The 22,067-nt window shown below is 27.0% G+C and overlaps 1 protein-coding gene across 10 annotated transcripts in view; it reads right to left on the reverse strand.

Moving 5' to 3' along the window:
- The window catches only part of LOC107451019 (uncharacterized), a 222,115-nt gene that overhangs the window by 80,664 nt on the left and 119,384 nt on the right, over nt 1–22,067 (reverse strand). For all 10 annotated transcript variants that reach the window (XM_071187637.1, XM_071187638.1, XM_016066980.3 and 7 more), the window contains 7 exons: nt 14,812–15,124; nt 12,418–12,513; nt 11,095–11,232; nt 9,842–9,988; nt 7,884–8,016; nt 3,166–3,236; nt 1,973–2,159 (listed from right to left, as the gene is read on the reverse strand). In XM_071187637.1, coding sequence (XP_071043738.1) covers nt 1,973–2,159; nt 3,166–3,236; nt 7,884–8,016; nt 9,842–9,988; nt 11,095–11,232; nt 12,418–12,513; nt 14,812–15,124 — 1,085 coding nt within the window. The remainder of the gene's footprint in view (nt 1–1,972; nt 2,160–3,165; nt 3,237–7,883; nt 8,017–9,841; nt 9,989–11,094; nt 11,233–12,417; nt 12,514–14,811; nt 15,125–22,067) is intronic.

A 22,067-nucleotide genomic window follows, 5' to 3' on the forward strand; every position in this document is an offset into this window, starting at 1 on the left:
AATATTGTATCTACAAAATTTATTTTAAATATTTCTGTTTTTTTATTGCAATTGAAAAAGCAACTTTAAAAAAAAAAAAATTAAGAAAAAAAAAAAGCAATTTGGAGAAATAAACTAGAGAAACATTTCGTCATATAACATAAAATTTATTGAAGCTCAAGATAAAAACTTACAAGTCATTGCAATAGATGGCAGCACTACTTAATCTTATATCCGAAAATTTGGAGCTCAACTTCGTAATTTGATCTTATTTTAAAATTTTATGCATAATACTTCAATGATCCCATGTCCTAAAGCGTTTTACTCAGCTCTTTTATATATATATATATATTTTTTTTTTTTAAAGCCTTTTTAAAGCCTATGAATGGTACAAACAAAGTACGAGAAAATCTAATTTTCAAAATTGAAGTAACGGCAGAAACTTAAATTGCTTTAACGACAGTTCAAATAAAAGTTAAATTGTTTTGAATGAAAAGTCAAATTATTTTAACGACAAAAGTACAAGCGTATAAATGTAAAACGAAATTTCTTTTTATAAATATTTAATTTTTGAAACTTTTGATTTTGTTTATAGCGCATAATTCTTATTTTTTTATTATTAAGAATTTTTATGTATTCCTTTATGTTTATATTCCTCAACCTTTCTGAGTATAAATAATACAATGCGAAAAATTAAATACAAAATTTTGTAAAAAAATTTAAAAATTGTGTTTGTGGATTACGTTTTTAACGAAAAAAAAAAATCAAAGACGACAGGCACACAACGTCTTGCTGATAACCTAAATATTCTTAGAAAATGCCCTTAAAAATATTTAAAAAAAAAAAAAAAAATCAGGGGAAAACCTTAAAAAATTACCTTTTATTGAAAAACAGTGCTCTTAAAATTTTTCAATAACATGTAACTAATAAACCTTTTTATTTAAAAAACATAATAATAAAAAGCGCAGCTTGTATCTACACATTTAATTAAAAAAAAGGCACCAATTAAAAAAAAAAAAAAAAAAAAAAAAAAAAAAAAAAANAAAAAAAAAAAAAAAAAAAAAAAAAACACGTCATTTACGAAAAAAATAAATAAAATGTTAAAAAATACCTCAATGCATTAATTTTTAGTAGCTATCTTCAAAAACATCAGAATTCTATTGTATTATCAAATATTTTTTGATATTCTTAAAAATGAATGATTGCCTATTGTCGAAAGCAAATTCTTAGATCTTGAAAAACTAAGCTCAACATCAATTCTCGTTATTGGGGGATAATTAAAACAACAAGATTCAATACAAGATATGCACTAACATGAAGGAAAAAAAAATAAATCGCAAAAAAAAAGAAAAAATATTAAATCGTTAGAGAAATGCGCTAAAATAAAAATATATATTCGAAGTTCATGAAATGTAAAAAATATGAAAAAAATCTAAACTATAAAAAGGGGCAAAAAAGTATAAATAATGAAATTTGAAAAAAAGAAAAGAAAATAAAAGCAGAAAGACCAAAAATATGAAAAAAAGTGATAAAAAACATGAATAATGCCCCGAAAAAGAAAAGAAATAAAAAATGCAATAAAGAATTTAAGCAAATCTATTTATCATTAACATTTCAAGAACTGAATCTTAGCTTTTGCAGCAAGTGACTGTATTCAAATCATTGAGGAATCCGTATGCTTAAAAACTTAACGGAATGTTTTTGGGGTAGGGGATTAATATTGAAATATAAGAAAAAATATTTATTTTAGAATTTAAATAATGATTTTTTTTTGTATGTGTGTATCAAAAATCTAAATATTTTTCAAGCTTAAATCTTCAATGTTATACATATTTTTAAACATTTCGATTTTTAAGAGCCCATTACGTAGTACGTACTAGCTGAATGCTACCAATGTTATGTAAACTGCAAATGTTTAATAATTTTTATTACCTATTTATGGAGTATTTCACAATCATAGAATATGCATGAAATTAATAAATAGGTAACTTACTGAATTCGGCAACGTCGGACTTTGACGGAGATGTTTTTTCCATTGCTGTTGATGAACTTCATATTGGGGACCAATGGACGAATAATGTTGATGAAGTTGTCTACAGATGTAATGAATTATGAGACTTTCGTCCCCGAAATTTCGCCGAAACCCTAAAGGATCTACGTGGTATAGACCTCGAGTCATGCTGTTAATGAAAGATTACTTTCTTAAAAAAAAATCATCCTGGTGTAAAATAATTATATATATATTAAAAATTGATTTCTGAGAATCCATAGGTTGCCTAAAATTAACAATGCTTCTGCTTCATAACTAACTTTCATGTAAATATAATCTAATAAACTGCAAATTTGTACCCGACGTCTCTTGCAACTATTTTTCTTTGTTTATTTTAAACTTGCTCATTAGGTGCAGTTTTTAACAGTTCATGCANATAAAGTTGTATTATAGTTTGAATTAACATAGTTTTTTTACATGTCAAAGTTCAAAAACTGCTAAATCCTGCACAAAGTAGCCCCGAATGACGGTAATTAAACTATTTATCTGAAATGACGTGACGTGATTTATTGTGTGAAATGACGGTAGGGTATGTTTTAAACGTATAACAAAGATTTTTGGATCATTGGTAGAAATTTAAAGGCGAATAATTGTGCAATTTCAATCTATTCACAATACGGTGGCCTAGATGACGGTTTGTTTACATGAAATGTACTGGGGAAATGTGACTTCTTGACGGATTGAATTGACAAACTGGTCATAGCATATTTAATACCAAGCAAGTTTCGATGATCTTTACCAATTTATTGAGAATATTGATTGTGGTCGATTACTTGCCAAGTAATTCCAATCCACTAATCGGATTGATCTGATCTAGTGCTTATAAAAACTGTTATAAAATGCAGATATGTTTTTAGTTGCATAATAAAGATAATCATGCTCTCAAGATTTTCATAAATCTGTCTGTTACATAAAATAATTTTATAGTATGTAACTTCGATTCTATCTGTTATATTATATTCTACCTATTAACAAAGCACAAAATATATTACAGTATATTTGCAACAAATTAAAGGAATATTATTTAAGAAGATCTTGACAATTTTAATAAAAGTATAAAACTTAATTATGTACGATATTTTCAGAGAATACTTATACTATAATGGAGATTTGTAAATGACAAAAAAGGAACTTACTTTTCAAAAATTGGAAGAGTAGGATTGATTTTTCTGGCTTCTTCCAATAGCATCAAAACTCTGTTCTTATGCTGTAAAGCAAAATAATAATAAAATTTTACAATTAGTTAATCAGCACAAATATGAACCTCAAAAAATTGGTATTAATCTTAGAAGTGTTGAATATACACTCGAGATTTGTATAGTATCCAACAATAAGCTTTGTACGCTTATTAATATTGGCGGATGTGGAATAATAGTTTTGAGCTGTTTTTCTTGGTATGAAGTGGGATTCATGGTTCAAAATTTATGGTAAGCTCAAGGCCGACATCAACCGTATCATTTATGATGATAGTATGCTTCCTACGTTGTGGCAGTTATACGGGATAGAACCTGGTTACTTCCAAGAAGAAAACGCTGGCTGTCTTGTTGCGAGATCTAGCATAGATTGGTATCCTGACCATGGATTAACCGACTAGACTATTCTGCTTAGATCTAGAACCAAATCAAGAACCTCTGGGGATGAGTTGGATTGCCGAATTAAGGGATGTACGAATTGTTCGAAATCGGTGAAGGAATTTACATAATTTCTCCACGCCGATTGGAAGAAAATGTCACTAGTCGTCATACAATGATTTGTAAAAAGCATGGACCGGAAGATTGAAATTGCGCCTTTGAGACTCTTCTAACTATTGAAATATTGAATATGAATAAGTTTTGTTTTTCATTTCTATTACAAGTGTTCAAATTCCTATTGGTCTAGTGTAATTATGAAACTGGGACAGTGATTACTTTGTAGAAAACACTTGCTCTCATTATGAAGGCAATTAAAATTATATAGAGTATTTAATTTTACTAAGTTAATTATCCTAACTTTCTTAATGAAAAAAAAATTTCTATTACATTTCAGAACTCCTGTTGTGCAACACTTAAGTGATAAATTGTATTCGTTTAATTTAAATAAAAGGAAGAGATTTTATTCCTTATAATTTAGAATATGTTTAACATTGTCTGAATGAGAGATTATTGAGGTTAGGAGACTAATCTGAAACAATGATTGGAATTATTCTGAAGATTTAGATTAACAGTTTCAGGGCTAATATGAGACATTGAATGAACTATAAAAGAGTGCTAAAAGTTAAAGCTTATAAGTATGCTTTAAATATTTTTCACCGACAGCGTTAATTTGCATTTAATAACGCTTTTTTCCCACTTTAGATTACACATAATATTAATATAATGAATTCCGAAAAATAATACTGAAGTTTTTAAACTGTAATTACCTGAATTTTTTCCTGATGTTTTGAATAATGAAAGAAGAAACTCTGCATCACATTTAGTAATATGATTGTATCGTTCATTTTTAAAATAAATTAACTTCATAAAACAAATAGTGGATAATGAGATGGAATTAATGTAAATTAATTTTTAAAATAGTTTATAATTTCTTAGTAAAAATTTTGTCGTTTAGAAATGTTAATACTAATTGTTTGGAAAATATATAAAAAATATAAAAAGCTGTGACTAAACCAAGTGCTTTTATGCATAAATGTATCGATTAATTAATCAATTTGCGCTGTGAATAGCTCAACCGTGTTCATGAAGTTTTATTTCAAATTTAACTTTTTCTTTATCCCAAGATAACTTAACATTTATCTAATAGATTAGCAATTTTGGAGCATTTTACAGAGTCTGAATTTTTCCTAAAAGTTTTAATATTTTCAAAGCTTTCATTCAAACGTAAAATTTTATCATGTATCTAGATTTGAATAAAAATTTCAAAACATTTTCTTTAAGTTAAGCTAATAATTTATCAGACAGAACATCAGATAAAGAATTATGAATGTTTTTAATTCATTTCCAATGAGTTGAATGATAAAGAACTTGGAATTATTTTTTTACAAAAAAGGTGCACTTAATTACAAAACCAGTTCTTTTAATTTGTATTTCTGAAAAAAGTGAACCAGATTATTTCCAAAAAAAGTGTATAGTCAAGTTTTGGGAATCAAGAATTTCATTTGTAGATTTTAAACTTTAACCACTCAAACTGCAAATAACACAGCTGATATTCCAAATAAATGTAAATAAATAATTTTTGAAGTTGAACCCAACGTATTTCTTGCTAAGTTATTAAAAAAATATTGGAAATTTTGCTCAGTATGATACCTGTAAAACATAAATGTTAAAAACCAAAAAATTTAGATATATTTTTACCAGATCTCCACATAATTATTAGAATTATACAAAAGTATTTTTGGTTTTGTATGTGATCAAAATGCATAAAACACGCAGGCAATTTACGTATTTTACGTAGCTCCTTATGTAGAATCGTATTATTATTTATTTAATGAAAATAAACGCTAAAAATATGTTTTTTTCCCTTCACAAAAGGACACTTCTGCTCTTATAGAAAACCATTTAAAGTATATAGAATTTTTAAATATATAACAATATGGAGTATTGAGTGAAATTAAACTGCTAGTAATTTATTTTGGCTAGTAATTTATTTTATCCTGAGATTGCTGTTATCGAACACTCTAGAGCAGTATTCGTCGCTAAGAAACACTATTTTAAGATTTGTTTTGAAGAAATCACCCGTGTAAAATGTATTTGGTTTTACTCATGATAATCGAGATTTTTAAATAGTTATAAAGACGGGAAGAAATTGAATCATGTTAAATTCTAGACGCTTTTTTCACGGTGAATTTTTATTATAAAATGTTTTAATATAATTGTTCTTTTTATTTTGTAATTATTATTACCGCTATTTTAGTTTTAGGTTATAAAAGTCCCCAGATTTTAGTGCCAGACTAGTTAATTACAGACTAGTTTAGACCTTGCTTACATATTGATTCGCTTAGATCATCAAAATATGCAGAGAAAAAGAATTAGATGAGAGTTAGTTAGAATCTATAAATTTTATTTAGAAATATAGATTGAAAATACCTAAAAGTATGTTAAAATTGTTAACACTAAAAAATTCGCAGTTTTTTAAATTAGTTTTCCAAAAGTATAAGTTAAAATTAGAAATATTTTTGTTTTTTTAATTAGCTATCATTTTAATAATCTAGATTCAATTTAATGACGAAAGAGACGGGATTTAATTTAACATTAAATTTAATGGCAACAGATCTATAGGGCGTAAAACGTAAATGTTATGATTTACTCACATCATAGGAATCAAGAGACGCAACAAACTAACAACATTTGGCATTCATAGTTAATAACAACTGGACCCGTTTTTTTTAAAAAAAAATTTCATTTTCAAACAATATTTCTTGAAAATAATATATTTAATTTTTTAAGGAAATAATGGCGTGCATTCAGTAACGAAACTTAAGACAGATATTTGTTTGATTAAAGGTGTATAACTAAATAAAAAGTATTTAAAAACACAAAACTTTTACTTGTGATAAAGCACAAGCAGGGTCATTTTCGTCTGTTAGTAGCTTTAATGTTTTTCCTGTTATAATCCAATACACGGAGAAAAAAATTCTGGCAAATTACCAATCTGCATGGTAATGACATTTCTGGTTTAAGAGAAAAAAAATTCTGGTTATTAAAACCAAAATATATGGTATTTAAGCCATTCATTTGGTAATTTTTCCTTTCATATGGTAACGTTTTACCAGAAATTTTAGTTTTCAAAATTGTAGTTCTTATTACCATACACTTAGTGAAAAATACAAAAATGAAAAGTAAATTTAGCCGAATAAATCGTTTTTATGCCATTCTCTTAGGTACCATAACAAAATCAAAGATTTTTTACCCCATTTACCGAATTTTATCGCATATTATAAAATTATATTTTATAATTTATTTTGCTAAAATCATGAACCAAAATGCTTCCGTAAAAATTGCTAAGAATTTTGGTGTAACCAGAGAGATAGGAACACAGTAAATTTTACCATATTCTGGTTGCTTCGACCATACTTTTTCCCTCCGTGTATGTAGCACCATATATTTATGGGGTTGTGGAATTCGTCTATGGGAATTCAAAACAATTGTATTAAACCAAGTTTAATTTGACTACGTCCAAGACAAAAATTTGTCACATTATGTCTGTTACCTGGCACGAACCTTTTTTAAAGTTAGAAAGATTGAGGTAATACCTATAAATTTTTAAAAAGTGCAAAATGTTTAATTTAAAACTTTATTATGAATTTGGGCTCTATCAGTACACACATGGTTTTGTCATGCAATTTTTCAGTAAACTGAAATTATGAGTTCGTTGTTAGTTTGATATTTATCTCTCTTTTTACTGATAAGTACTGAATTAATTTAATTGAAATAACGAGAATAAGTTTGTAGCATCATCATTAAACAATTAAAAAGTTTCATTAAAAAGTTCATAATTAAAAAGTTTTTATTTATGTTTAATTTAGAACATTTGCAATCAATAAAGGTATTGCTTCAAAATTTATTTGAGCTATTTAACACTCATTAACGATTATTTAGCTATTTAACAAATATCAGTGGTACTACAGTGTCATATAATCCTAATCTAATTTTAATTTTTCGCATTAATTAATATCTAGTATACATAAACTTTAGTATTTAATATAAATATACGGCATTTTAAAAAAAGAATCTGATAACAGTGTTGAAAACTATTTATTAAATAAAACATGCAATTTCAAAATATTCATGCACAACTAACTATAATATGTTTGGAGATGATTTTACTATTCAATTTTTACAATTGTTTCAACTACTAAGAAAATATTACGTTTTTTTACCCTGTTTCCTCCATATAGATAGACATCCATTGTTTCAGGTCCATCAGTGTTGTTGATTCGGAGAGAGGACTGCATTAGAAATACATAATCTCTCTTTAATTGATCAACTTCTTGTTCTATATGTCGCACCAATCTGTTAAAAAAAGAAAATTTTAATTTTCATGTAAAATATTAGCAGGTAGGAGTTGCTATAGTTTAATGGTTCCCAAACTTCTTTGAGTTGAGGTAAAATATTAGCAGGTAGGAGTTGCTATAGTTTAGTGGTTCCCAAACTTATTTGAGTTGAAGTAAAATATTAGCAGGTTGGAGTTGCTATAGTTTAGTGGTTCCCAAACTTCTTTGAGTTGAGGTCATATTTTTCATCCGAGTGAGCAGAAATTTCTCCTTAATCTCCTTAATATAGAAATCTGTCTTTGAGTAACAAGGTAAAAACTAAACTTTTGGGAGAAAAAGCAAATATAAAGATGTCTTAAGAAGTCGCATATGATCATTTAATTCATATCTATTAATGATTTGATATGAAAATGGAAAAAAAATAAGACCAACTTTTGCACCTGATTTTAAATCATTGTGTTTATTTTTGTTCTTAATTTTATTAATAAAAAACTAATAGAAAAAAATTCACTTGCAAGTTATTGAACAGATTTTAAAATCGTGGATAAAAGTTATGGGATACACTGTAAAAATTTTTGGATCGCACTGCGGTATAAAGTATGATGCGCTTTGGCTGTATCATCATTAAAATCCATTTTTACTGTAAAATGTTATACAGTAAATTTTACAATAATATTTATTTTATTAGAGTGAACGGTGATTCTACAGTAATTATTACTGTAAAAATTACAGTATATCAAATTTTTTTTTCTGTAGCATGCTCCGGCAAAAATGGATTTTGTGAAAAAAGTACCGGCACTCTGAGTGTCAGTACATTTTACCGTAATTTGATCCGGAGAACGTAATTTTTTACAGCTTACTGTCCCTTTAATTTTTTTCTTAGTTGATCTTTACTCAATATTTGCTTCTATCATTCCAGCTTCGAATTTTTTGTGGACTATATTAAAATTTTGAAACTTAGGGTGTAAGGTTGATACTCTTTTCCTTTTTACCATGACGCAATATAGTAAATTTAAAGTGATGTATGTTTACCGAACAAAAATAGTATGGGAAAATACATTAAGCATCTTCAAATAAGAATGTCTCATCTTCTAAGTATGTTTATACTGTAAGCAATCCTGGATGAAATTACTGTAAAAAGTACCGGCATTCAGAGTGCGGGTACTTTTTTTTTAAATCGTAAAATGCATTTTTACCAGAACGTGTTATGGAGAGAAAAATCTGATAATCCTTAATTTTCACAGTAATAATTACCATAAAATAACCGGCTCTCTCTAATTAAATAAATATTACTGTAAAAACCACCGTATAATATTTTAAGGTAGAAATGGATTTTACGGATGATGCATCCAAAGTGCCGGTACTTTATATGGTCATTTAATCTGAAATTTTTTACAGAGTAGATAAATTTTTATCGAGTTCCACTCCATCGTTAGAGTGCGTCCCATTCAAAATAAAATCATGAACATGATTGGTTAAGGTATTTCAACATTTACTTGATTCCCTTTCTGCAAATATTTAATAATAAAATTACATAATTGCGACCAATTTGCTTGATTTTTCAAAAAACAAATTTAAAGTTTTATTCTAAAGTCATATTTTTTTATTTCTTTTATTGGTAGTAAAAATAAATAAATAAAAATAAAATACTTTTCACAAAATTCAAGTCAGCATTCGGGAGGAGGTGGTATCAATTTGCTTAATTTTTCAATCAATGTTAGAAGGGGGGTCAAATATTCCCCCAAAATATGATTATGTATTATTTATACAACCCTTCATTGAACATTTGTAGAATTGTCCTTACAGTAAAAATGAATTTACTAGTACAAGAAGAAAATACTTGCTGGTTTTTATGTTCTGTGTTTTTTTTCTCTTGTTGCATCATTTTGGCTAATTTTAACACTTCTTCATTCAAAAATCGATTGTGGTTTTGCAAGATACGGCATTTTTCTTGAAAATTTCCACTGCTTCCTTTATGGACTGGAGATTTCCTAATGAAAAGTTATATTAATTGCTTTCATTTACAAACGAAAAATAATGAAAGAAAACTTGGTAAATAACAGAGCTGTTGTTCCCTTATGTAAAAATATTACACATTAAGTATTATGACAAAATATTACCATACTGTATTACCTTACAGTATTATGGCAAAAAGAAACAAAATATGTGATATTTAAACCATTCATTGATAATTTTACCATTCATATGGTAACAGTTTATCGAAAATTCTTGTTTACAAAATTCTTGTTCTTATTACCATACATTTAGTAAAACTGAAGAGTAAATTTTACCGAATAATAATTTTTATGTCATACTCTGAATTATCGCGATAAAAATTAACGAATTTTACAACATTTATCAAACTTTATCACATATTATAAAACCATATTTTACCTTTAATTCTCCTCAAACCATTTCCAAAGCGCTTTGGAAAAAATTACCGAGACTTTAGGTGTTCCCATAGTGCCTAAAACATGGAAAGTTGTACCATTTTCTGGTAGTTTGGTTCATGTTTTTTATTTTTAGTGTAAAAGTTAAATCCCTATTCTTCTTTTCAGGGTAACAATCAAGCACAAAATAATTACTTGATCAGATATATCCTTCATAAAAGCAACAGTGGATGACCTTTTACAGAAAACTGATTGAAGCATTAAACATTGGATCCAAGAACCGGATGGAACATTGATTCTTTTATTGAGTTTTGTCTATTTCCGGATTTAACCGAATGCACCACATGGGCATTCTCATTTATGGAATAGTAATGATTTTTTAATAATTAAATCAGAGACTTCAACACAACATAAATGAAATAAATGAATAGAAGGAAATAATAAATGAAAACCAGTTATTCATATTTAACTGTTTTTATTTCTTGTTTACAGAGCGTAAAAATAAAATTATTATTAGCAATTTAATTATACGTGATTGAATTAAATTAATTAAAATTTATTGACAAATATTTAAAAAATGTTTGAAACAGGTAAATTTTGCTAAAAAATACAATTATTAAGAGAAGATACAATTAAAAAATATAATTAAGATTATTATTATAAACAATTATTAAGAGAGCGTATCAAAGAAAATTTTGAGTACTCACCAAACTGCATCACCATCTGGATTTTCTGCTGATCTTAATCTTTCTTCTAATTCATTAACCAAAAGAATTTTCTCTTCTATGATACTTTTATATGCAGACTCACGATTGAGAGCTTTTGCCAAATCACATTTTGTACACCTGTAGAAGAACTCTGATTTAAAACTTGCGAATTCACTTTAAGAACATATGTATTCATACACATTTTAGAAAATTTTGATTATCCCAAACCTGGGTATAACTTTATCATGATTTTTGTTGCCTTGCTGTTCTTGAACCAATCACTGGAGGAGAAAACTAATTTTTATTGTTTGGTTTAGTGAAAAAATATTAATTTTGTAAAATTCTTTAAAAATTTTCTGAAAATTTAAATTCACTGAAAATTTCCTAAACCAAATAATAAAGGAGACAATTCGAACCAAAATATAAACAAATAATAAAGGAGTAATGTAACTAAATAATATATGAACCAAATAATAAAAGAGACTCAATTAGGAGATTGAGACTGATTCTCAATTAGAAGATTTCATTGTTACAGTCAGTAACTTTCAGAAAGAATTAAATCAAATTTTTAAAAACTTTAATAAATTGATTCAGTTTAAAGTTTTTAATTTTCGTCAGCAATGATACAAGCAATCTGGTATTGTCTTTAGATCATTTGATAATACATTTATTGTCTTTAGATTATTATATAATACATTATTTAGATAATGCAGGAGACAAATATGAATAAAATGGATGAAGTGTGAAAAAAATCATAGAAAAATAATGTAATTATGCTAATCCATTCAATAATATTTTCAATTACTATGTTATTATAGTTTCAAATAATGATACAGACAAGAATAAATTAAAAAGGGGAACTCAAGAAATTAGAAAAAGTATAAACTGGAAACTTTTTTATTCAATTTTTAATATTTTATTTCGAACTCTATTTCCTTACATTAAGTAGTAATTTATGTAATGACTATGTTATGAATATGTTATGAATGATTATGTAATGATTATGTTATGAATGTGATTATAACCGTACTATGAACGTTATACAACTGTAGACCTATACGAATGAATGAATGGCTTTTTAGATTTAAAACATAAGAATTTTCCTTCTTGTGTTTTAAATCTAAAGCGCCATTCGATATCTAAAGCTACATTTAAATCTAAAGTGCCATTCAAAAACTCGTTCAAATTGCTGAGTTTGGAATATTTATACCATGTAGTTTGAGACATAAATGTATAGTAATAGTAGACATTTTTACGAACATAATTACATATGCTTCAACCAAAAATATGATCTGAAAAAAAATTACTAGAAATGCTACTTACATAAGTTCAGTTTCTAGTTCTTGTAATCGAGTTGATGCTGAGTAATCACTTGTACCGACGGCTGAATCGCTCGATACACTCGTACCTGACAAGGAGCTACAACAAAAATAACGAATTAAAATACAAAATATTGCTGTAACTTATATGAAGTTGCTAAAATTAATAAGAGATAGGATATTAATTACCTTACCGTAAACCGGGGCGAGTCTACCCATTTTAGTTTTATTTAATTTTCACTATTTTAAATTGCAAATAAAATTTTTTTACCGACGGAGGACTTAGTTCAGACTCTAAGGAAGATGGCGCTGTAGTAGTTTGATCCGTTTTTATTTATTTGGTGTCTTTTTAACCGACCTGTTCAAACGTCTTTTGAGAGATTTGTATTGAAAATCAGCAAACTTTTAGTTGGTGCTCCGTAAGTATATTATTATTATTACTATTTTCACTTTGGTTAAGTGATAAACTTATCTAAGACTAAGATTACATTAATTTTATATGAAAAAAAAACAAAAAGAATGTAAGTTTTGCTGTTGTAAACAAAAAGCCAGAATTCGCGGGGCGAGTCTACCCATTCGTATTTAGTTTTAATAAAGCATAATAATATAATTTAGAACTTTGTTTATATTAAAATTAAGTCATTTTAAATGAATTTGAGTATATTATTTTAATTCTGCATTGATAAATTTATCATTAATAAGAAAATTTATAGGTTAAATATAAATGTAAATATAAAATATGTTTATTTTACCTATTTTTTCAATTTTTATATTACAAAATTAACTTTTTTTATTTAATGCAAGTTAAATAAATTATTATTTATAAATTATTATTACCTCCCAAAAGAATGGGAAAAGGATTTTTCATGATTCCCAATGTTTGAATTTCGATTTTGTTAATAATCTTTAATTATTATTATTTATTAATTATTTAATTGTAAATTTATATTAATTTTAATTTATTTTTATCAACAATAATCAGAAAAAAATGTTATTTTATAATGTTAATGATTATAAAAACAAAACTGTGATCAAAATGTGATAATCGATCAAATACTCAATTTGTGTTATTTTATGAATAAAAAAATGGAATATATAATAAAGTTATGAATTTTACTTCATAAATATCCTATATAGTAACTAAAATAACAATTTAATAGTAAAATTTGATTATTTACAATGTTAACATTCATTTTAGTAGAATGGGTAGACTCGCCCCATACGAGAGATTTGTCAGCAGTTCTATAAAAATATACAGTAACAGCGTAACTGTTAATATTTTCTAAAATCGATTTCACAGCTTTAAAGAGGGATAAATAGCGATTCCGAAACACCTATTAAAAGCCTTTTTTCTTTAATATTTACAAAAGTTTGACCACCTTAAAGTTGACAAACTGAAAAAATGGGTAGAGTCGCCCCGGTTTACGGTAATTGTTTTTTTTTTCAGATAAGAACTATAATAAAAATTAAATGTTTCTTGCTAGAAACTTTCAAATTATATATAGAATTAGGACAAAAAATGTTAAGCATTTATTCAATCAATTAAGTAAACAATTAATGATTAATTAATTAATTAATAAATGAATAAATTATTTAAATAGTTAATCAATTAATGAGCACTAGCAATTATTTTTGATTACTTCTTCCAAACATGGACAAGCTGATTTGGAATTTTCCGTTATTGAAGAGCGGAAACAGGCACCGTTTTTTGAAGAGAAATAGATTTCACAATTATATTTTAAAATAATTCTTGTGCACTACATGCAATAAGTAGACATATTACACTGGGGAACAATTACTATTTTGTGTTGCATGAAATTTTTCAATAGATCTTAGATATTTTCGTATCACTGATTTCAAATATGCAATCAGTTTATCGCTTCAAACTACATTTTTTTTTTACATTAGTACATTTCTAGTCTACTTTTTGTCGAAATGTACAGGTTTAAGAAAGTAATATATATCAAGGGGTCTCATAAACCTTGTGACAAATTTATAGAGGAGTTAGGGCACATCACCAGGATTAAAAGTGCATAAAAACCCATGTGTAAGTTTAAAACATATCGTCATACGCCGCTGGATGCGTAACATAGTATGCATAAATATTTTTTGTATCTCTTTATTTAGTACTTTTATTTCAATTTGAAATAACTGTGGCTATCTATCCCAGACATACCCTAAGATTTAAATGAAAGCAACATAAGCTACAGGTGATGAAACATCGGATTGATAAAAATTTGTACTATTCCGTTGTTTTTGTTATAAACGATTTCAAAATTTAAAATTTTTACTATGTGGTTAAACTTATTTCTTATAACTTTTAAGCCAATTATTATTTTAGTTTATATTTTTAAAAACATTAAAATCAAGAACAGACGTTTTATTTTAAATTCTTTACCTGGCTCGATCTTTGAGAGGAGTAATTTCTTGTGGCGCCATGCCTTCTGAGTTCATTTTTCGAAGAATGCGCACGTGCTCATTTTTTGGTTCATCCTCGATGTCGGATTCAGATTCATCATCACACGATTCTGTGTCAGATGATAAATCTGAAAGCGCTTCTTGTAAATTTACGACAGGCCTGGGCTGACCTCCATCATTGTTATTTGAATCTGTGGCAACTCCCATTGCACCAATTGTCGGGGAAACTGGACTACTGTCGTTTGAGGACTCTTGGGATTCTTTGACGATTGAAGGTCGCTTAATGGGAGGAGCTAAGAAGTGAAAAAGAAAAAAAAAGGAAGTAAAATTTTTTTAAAAATGTATATAATATCAAACAGCTATAGAAGAATAAGTCATTTTGTTTGTAGATTTGTTATCGCAGATAATTTTAGTATGGGATCATACTTTAAATATTAGAGAGATTTCTCTACCTTCTCCGTATGATTCTGCGCAATCTCCAAACGGACATCAAATTCTTTACGCTTGCTTAGTGAGAACTTAAGCGAAATAAAATGTGACATCTGGACTGAGAGATGTTAAAAATCTTTCTTCTGGGTTGTAATTCAATGTTTAAAGTGATTGAAATGTGATAAAAATGATAAAAATGATTTTGAGAGCATATATGTGCTTCATTAAATGTTTGATATATTCTCAAAAATTCTGTAAAGCTAATATATATATTTTTATTATAAAATTTTATTCTTGAAATGCAGTTAAAGTAGCTTCACAATATAAAACACCATACTTGTTTGTATGCTTTTTCGTATATTTTATTCAATTCAGTTTTTCTCAATTGACACAATTTATCAAAATAAAAAAAATCATAAAATTTGAAAAAAATTTCATTCGATTTTCTTAATTTGTTTTGATTTATATTTTTGCTAAAATTAACAACATAAAATTGCCAAAAAGCTTTATAAAAGTAAAAAAACAGGCTATTAAAATGTTGATGTATAGAAATTAAATTATAAATAAAATATAGTTTAATTTAATGTTATGAAACTTTTCCGTAGGAAAATAAAAAGATTTTTTAGTTAGTTACTGAAAATGGAATAAAATTGGTTATCTTGTACTTAAAATTTTCTGAGCCTACTCATTCAAAAATGTGCAAAATGTAATGTGCAAAGTTCATTCAAATTAAACCATGGTAGAAATTTTGAATTCTTTATGTAAATAATAATAATAATAATAACAATAAAAAGCTTTTTGCGCAAGCAAAAGCCACAAGTAAATTATTTTCTAACTAGTAGTGACTAGTACTAAACTAACTTTTAAGCATTGTTTATACTTTTATGTTTAGGCAAATATAGAATAGTTTTCTTTGGCATAGTTTATAATCTTGTGAAATGAAGAAGCAATACAGATTTTGTTGACATAAATAGCAGTAATTACCAAAAATTTAATCATAAGAAACATGACCAATCCTTTAAATTTATCTCATGAAAAAATAAAAAGTATGCGTGTTGATGAAAATAAAATGTAAAACCAGCTTGGATTACTTATTGACATGCGTAACTTCTGGAAAACTTTGCTAGAACTCGTCTATGTATTTTCCTATTAATTTAGTTGCCCAATCCACATTTCTAATTTTCTATCCGTTAAAGATGCAATACAAATATTTATACACTTGCAAACTAAGGAAAATTTTATCATAGTTGGATACCCTATACCAAAATAATCAAAATTGCTTTTAAGAATTTAAATATTTAAACCATTTTGCTTCCACTAATATCTCGTAGCAGATAATAAACAAATACTGATTTTTATTATTATAGTTTTATGATTGTATATATTGGCGTGGTATTTGAGTAAAGATTTGATAATTTTTTTCCTTCTGATTTAAAATTTAATCACAAGCCATTTTTTGCCTTTTATTGCCTTAGTAGTTTTCAGTAGTAAGAACTACTGACTCATATTGCTAGACTTTTATTTATTTTATAATAGATGGTTATACTACGATGGTAATAGATAGTTATGCTATAGTGATTGTAGTACAGTGCGTCACAAAATTATAAGACAACCCCAAATATCACACATTTGTATGGTATACTAAATAAAATCAATAATTTTAAAATGGTGAAGCAACTGAAATATAATATATTTTATCAAATAAATAAAAAAGTAAGAAAAAATTTAGTCAGTTTTACACAGCAAATGATTTTTTTAAATCAAATAAGTATAAGACCACCTTATTTCTTTTTTCAAAATTGTTTGAGTTTTCAAACGCTTTTTTATTTCTTCTTTGAAAATCGTATGTAAAGTATAACTTTGCATCGTAGGAAGCTCAAATGGTAATATTATGAATAAAATTAAAATTTAATTTATTCGCTTTCACAATGCTTCACGGAAAAGAATTGTCTGAGTTAGAAGTTCGAAATATTTGATTTTTTCAAAAGCTTTGAAAAGTCAGAAGTGAAGAATGTAAGTTAATCAAGCGTTCTAAAACTGCTGCTCATAGCTCATTATGTCATAATGTTATATGTTAGTGTTATTGTATAACAAAAACATGGCATCCTACATAAAATAATTATATTTAACAATCAAGTCAATATCTTTTACTAACATTCAATACATAATTATGAAAACGGAAACATCTTGATACAATGCAGAGTGTTCCGTGGTCTTCGTCCTTACATATATAATTTTAGGATCATCTTTTTTGTCAAGAATTAAGTTAAAAAAATATACAAATTAGGGGCTGCAATTTACTATTTAAGAACGGGAAAAAAGACTATATGAAAATCTTAAGAATGACTATTAAGATAAACGGAATTGAAAACTTTAAAACCTGTTTGATTTTATAACCATCACTGAACAACCAACCCAATTTTTTGAGTTATAGTAGCATGTATTTATTATTAATCTTTATTTTGTTCAATTGAGATTCTTAAAAAAATATGTTTCCTTTAATTAAAAAACATAAATTCATCGGAAAGGAAAACAAATGATAATAAAAAAAAGGAAAAAAAGAGGGATTATTTTAACTTTATTGTTTCGGTATATACTAGCTGTTCAATTAGTTATTTACTCTTCTACTTCCTACTCTGTGCGAAGAAATGGTATTCAACTAGTAGATAAATAATAATTTTGAACTGGTTTGGAGTGTTTTTTCGGTTAATGCAAATGTAGCTGTGCAATGTTAAGATGTAATTCAAAATGTTAATCAATAGAGCGATATAAACTGTAAATACATTTATTACATTAATATCTATGAAAAGTTGAGTTGTGGTGAGTCGTAAGTTTGTAAACTACTTTAATTGAAGAAATATATTTATGCCTAAAAAGTGCATCGAGAGCTAGGCCTTCTAGTCTAGCATGTAACTAAATTACTTTTTAATAGAAATACTATTTTTTTAAAATTATAGAAGTATACAAAAAAGAAAAATCAATTAGTCAAATTTCTATAGTATATAGGTAGAAACCTCAGAATAGTGTATGATAACAACATTGCGACAAAAAAATGTTTTATTCTTTAACAACTTCTGTCTCCATCATNTAAGTTTGATAGGGTAGTGATGAAATATATATATATATATATATATATACTTCATAGTAATATCAAAATGTTTAAAATTCTTAACTCTCCACTATGCATTTTCTTAAAATAGAAGAATAACACTAGGCTGATAGCTAATTTAAATGATGGCTTTGTAAGAGAATATTTAGAATGTCAGAGAAAGTCTCTTGGCAAAATCACCAAAAATAGAAAATATCATCCAACAAGAGTCTCTCCCTACTCAATTTCCTAAAAGGTAAATACATCTTTTTTCCTAGAAATTCTAGATAATTGACTGTTTAAACCAATATATGAATACATAGCCAACAAAGTGATGACTCAGTCGATATCCGACATTTTTAAAAGATGACATAGGATACCAGAAATACGATAAAGACTATTTCAAAATGCAAAGGACATTTTCCCAGAACGTAAACTGAGGGCTATTTTTGAGGTATCAAATAACTCTTCGTGGGTCTGTTGAAAGTTAAGCGACGCTTTAAAATCAATCTTAATCAGTTAAGCGCACGGAGAAAAATAATTGAGCTAAGAGTGTTTTATTGCTTATTGAAGGAAAGGGTAACAGTGACAATTCTTGTAGTTCTATAAACACTTGATTTATTTTTTAATGCCATGCATTTTTTGTGTATTTTATTTTTAATTAATTTTCTTTTAATAATAATGTAATAAGTTGCACTAGGTAAAAAAAAAAAGGGAGAGAAGAAAAGTAAAAGATATAGATAAAGAGTAAAAGATATAGATAATATTTTCTCAAAATAATGGTTCATAATTTCCCAAGTATTGGGGAGGGGTCCGGACCCCCTGGTTATGACACCCGTATTTAAACCAAAAGAGGTTCTTATGGAAAATATAAAAAAATCTAGTAGGAACCATAAATTATCAGCTCGGGAAAATAGATAAATTTTCAAATTCGCAACGAAACAGAACTTGTCTATTCACAAAATAACTCAACAAACAAGTATAAAGATCTTCCATACAGTAGTCTGGCGCACTTAGAGATCAATTCAAATGTTATCCTTTCAAAACTAAAAAGAAAACCAAGACTGTTTAAGCATCATAAGGAAGAGAGATTGCAAAAGTCAAAATAAATCATGACTTGGGATGCTATATGGAAAAATGTAATTTTTTTCCGATGAAAAGAAGTTCAATTTGGAGGGCCAGGATGATAATAATTACTACTAGCATGATTTGCGAACAGAACCTCGTGATTTCTTTGATTGGCAGATGGATGGTAGCTCGGTACACGGACTGATTTGGAACTTTTTTATATAATGGCAAACTCGACCATCGGTGAAGCTCTGAAAAAATGGGCTCTAGTTGTTATCAGCTACTTTATAAACACCTTATACCTTTTGATCCATATCTTACTTTCTAGGAGGGTCAGACTGTAAATTTAAGGAAGACAATGCGTCAATGCGTCCTATTTAACTAAAAATTCGTTTAATGAAAAAAACATGACCACCTAAACTGACCAAGTAGTAGTCCTGATGTTAATCATACAGAAAACTTAGGCCGGGGTAGCCTGGCTGGTAGGGCACTGGGCTCATGTCGAAAAGATCGTGAATTCGATCCCTGCCTGCCGAAGACTCCCCGTGTAGTAAGTGGTGACTGATGCACGTTAAATCTGCCGGGTCATAAAGTCCTCTTTCTTCCCATAACAAATCAATACCTCTGGGGGATCCAGAAGGTCTTCTGTATTGGAATCAAAGTTGCAAAGATATGGAGTTGAACATAGTAGTTAGTAGTCGTAAACCCAAAAATTGGGTAGGCTGCAACGACGATTATAAAATAAAAAAAGAAATACAGAAAACTTGTGGAGCTATTTAGCTAGACAAGTGTTTGCCAATAACCATCAGTATGAATCTGTATACAACCTGTATCATGGATTGAAGACGCAAAATTCCTAAATTTTAGCTTGAAAACTAGATTGAGTCGAAGCTATCCAGAAAAATGGTGAATGAACTTTTTTTTAGTTTTGTAAAAAATTTCGTTTTAACTGGTGGTCTTCAAATTTTGTAACAGATATTCCAGGGGGAAAATTCTGAAATTGTAGAAAAAATATTCATATTTAAATATATCTCTGAAAAATTATATGGATATATTATGTTTTTTATTCATATTCATTAACTTAATTTAATTTTGGAAAATATGTTTTAATTGTAATAAAAATCACAAAAATCACAGTGGTTTTATTATTTTGTTATACACTGTATAGGTTTTCGTTCATAAATTTACTTTTCATTCAGCTGAAAAATATCTAAAAAATGCCATTTCTACTGCATCAGAATGATTAATATGCCTTGAATATTGATTTATATATGACTATTATTAAGTAAAAGTGTTATATTGTAATTGTATTCAGCATGAGTTATTTTTAATTTTAAAAAACTGTCTAATTTATCGGTAAAAAACTTAATTGCGCAAAACTGCTAGAAATGGTACTTTAAATATTTTGAATCATTTTTATTTATTTTTTTTTTTTTATTCAAGCTGCATCACTTTTATATTTTATGTCAGCTCAAACAATTATTTAGATTCAGTCACTCCATGAGAAGTTCAGATAAAATACATATTCACCTTTTTATTGAAATATGGAAACAAAATCCACCTTTTATTTTTCAATTGTTGAAAAATATCAGTTAAATAATAAATTAAGAGAATAAAGCAATTTTCAAAATGTATGGTATATTTTGATAAATTCGTTTATTAAGCAAAGTTTTATTTTTTAATGAAATTTTGAAAAAATATTCTCTTACAGAATTTAGAATTTGTTAAAGAACAAATTAAAATTTTATCAATCATAGCGAATTAGAAATCATTTCGATATCGACTACATCTCAGATGCAATTCTTTTTTACGCAAATTCAAACTAATGACTTCTTGAATTAGTAAACCTTAAGTGAGAAATAATATACAGAAAAATAATAATTCTTATTATCTAAAAATTATATATTTAAAATGAATTCGGCGGGAGAAATAAGTAAACAATTTTTCACAAAACAAGTTATCAAATAATAAATATTTTAAAAAAGCAAACGAAACTCTCATATACGTCAAATAATGGTGAACCTTTACCAAAAATAATGATCTCATTTTTCAAGAATTTTAAATTCTTATTCTAAATGTGCCCGCTTTTTTCGGAAAAAGAAATTTTTTTGCATTAAATTTCGAAGAATTCAATCTCTTTTACGAAAACAAATTTTAACGAATGTTGAGCTTGATTTAAAATTTGTAAAATATATTTTTATGGTTATAAAGTGTTTATCTACACTTATTTCGTGTTCATCTAAATCGAGTTATTAAAAAAACTATGGGAAACTTTTAATGTAGATATTTTTTCCCCAACAACTTAAATATTTCATATTTAACAGCGAATAGGCTGAATAATAGCGTGCTCTGAAAAGAAAATTGGCATCATTCTCTTGAAATGTTTCAAATTCAAGGAAAAGCGATTTTCTCTTATTGGCTTTGTTTGGCTAAAGTTACAATAGCAAATTCTAGCTTTTTTCGTATTATAAGTACCTTTGCTTTTTATTATTTAAAATGATGGAATTAACAATCTTTTTTAGCTTTGAGAAAATAGATTAGAAAAAAATACTTAACTTTGTGACGACTTTGTTTTCGATTTTATTGTTTGTATTAATTTATTGTTTTTCTGAAATTTTATGTTTCGCTGAAAAGTATAATAATTTTATCCT

The sequence above is a fragment of the Parasteatoda tepidariorum genome, chromosome X1, assembly GCF_043381705.1.
Source record: "Parasteatoda tepidariorum isolate YZ-2023 chromosome X1, CAS_Ptep_4.0, whole genome shotgun sequence".
NCBI lineage: Eukaryota > Metazoa > Arthropoda > Arachnida > Araneae > Theridiidae > Parasteatoda > Parasteatoda tepidariorum.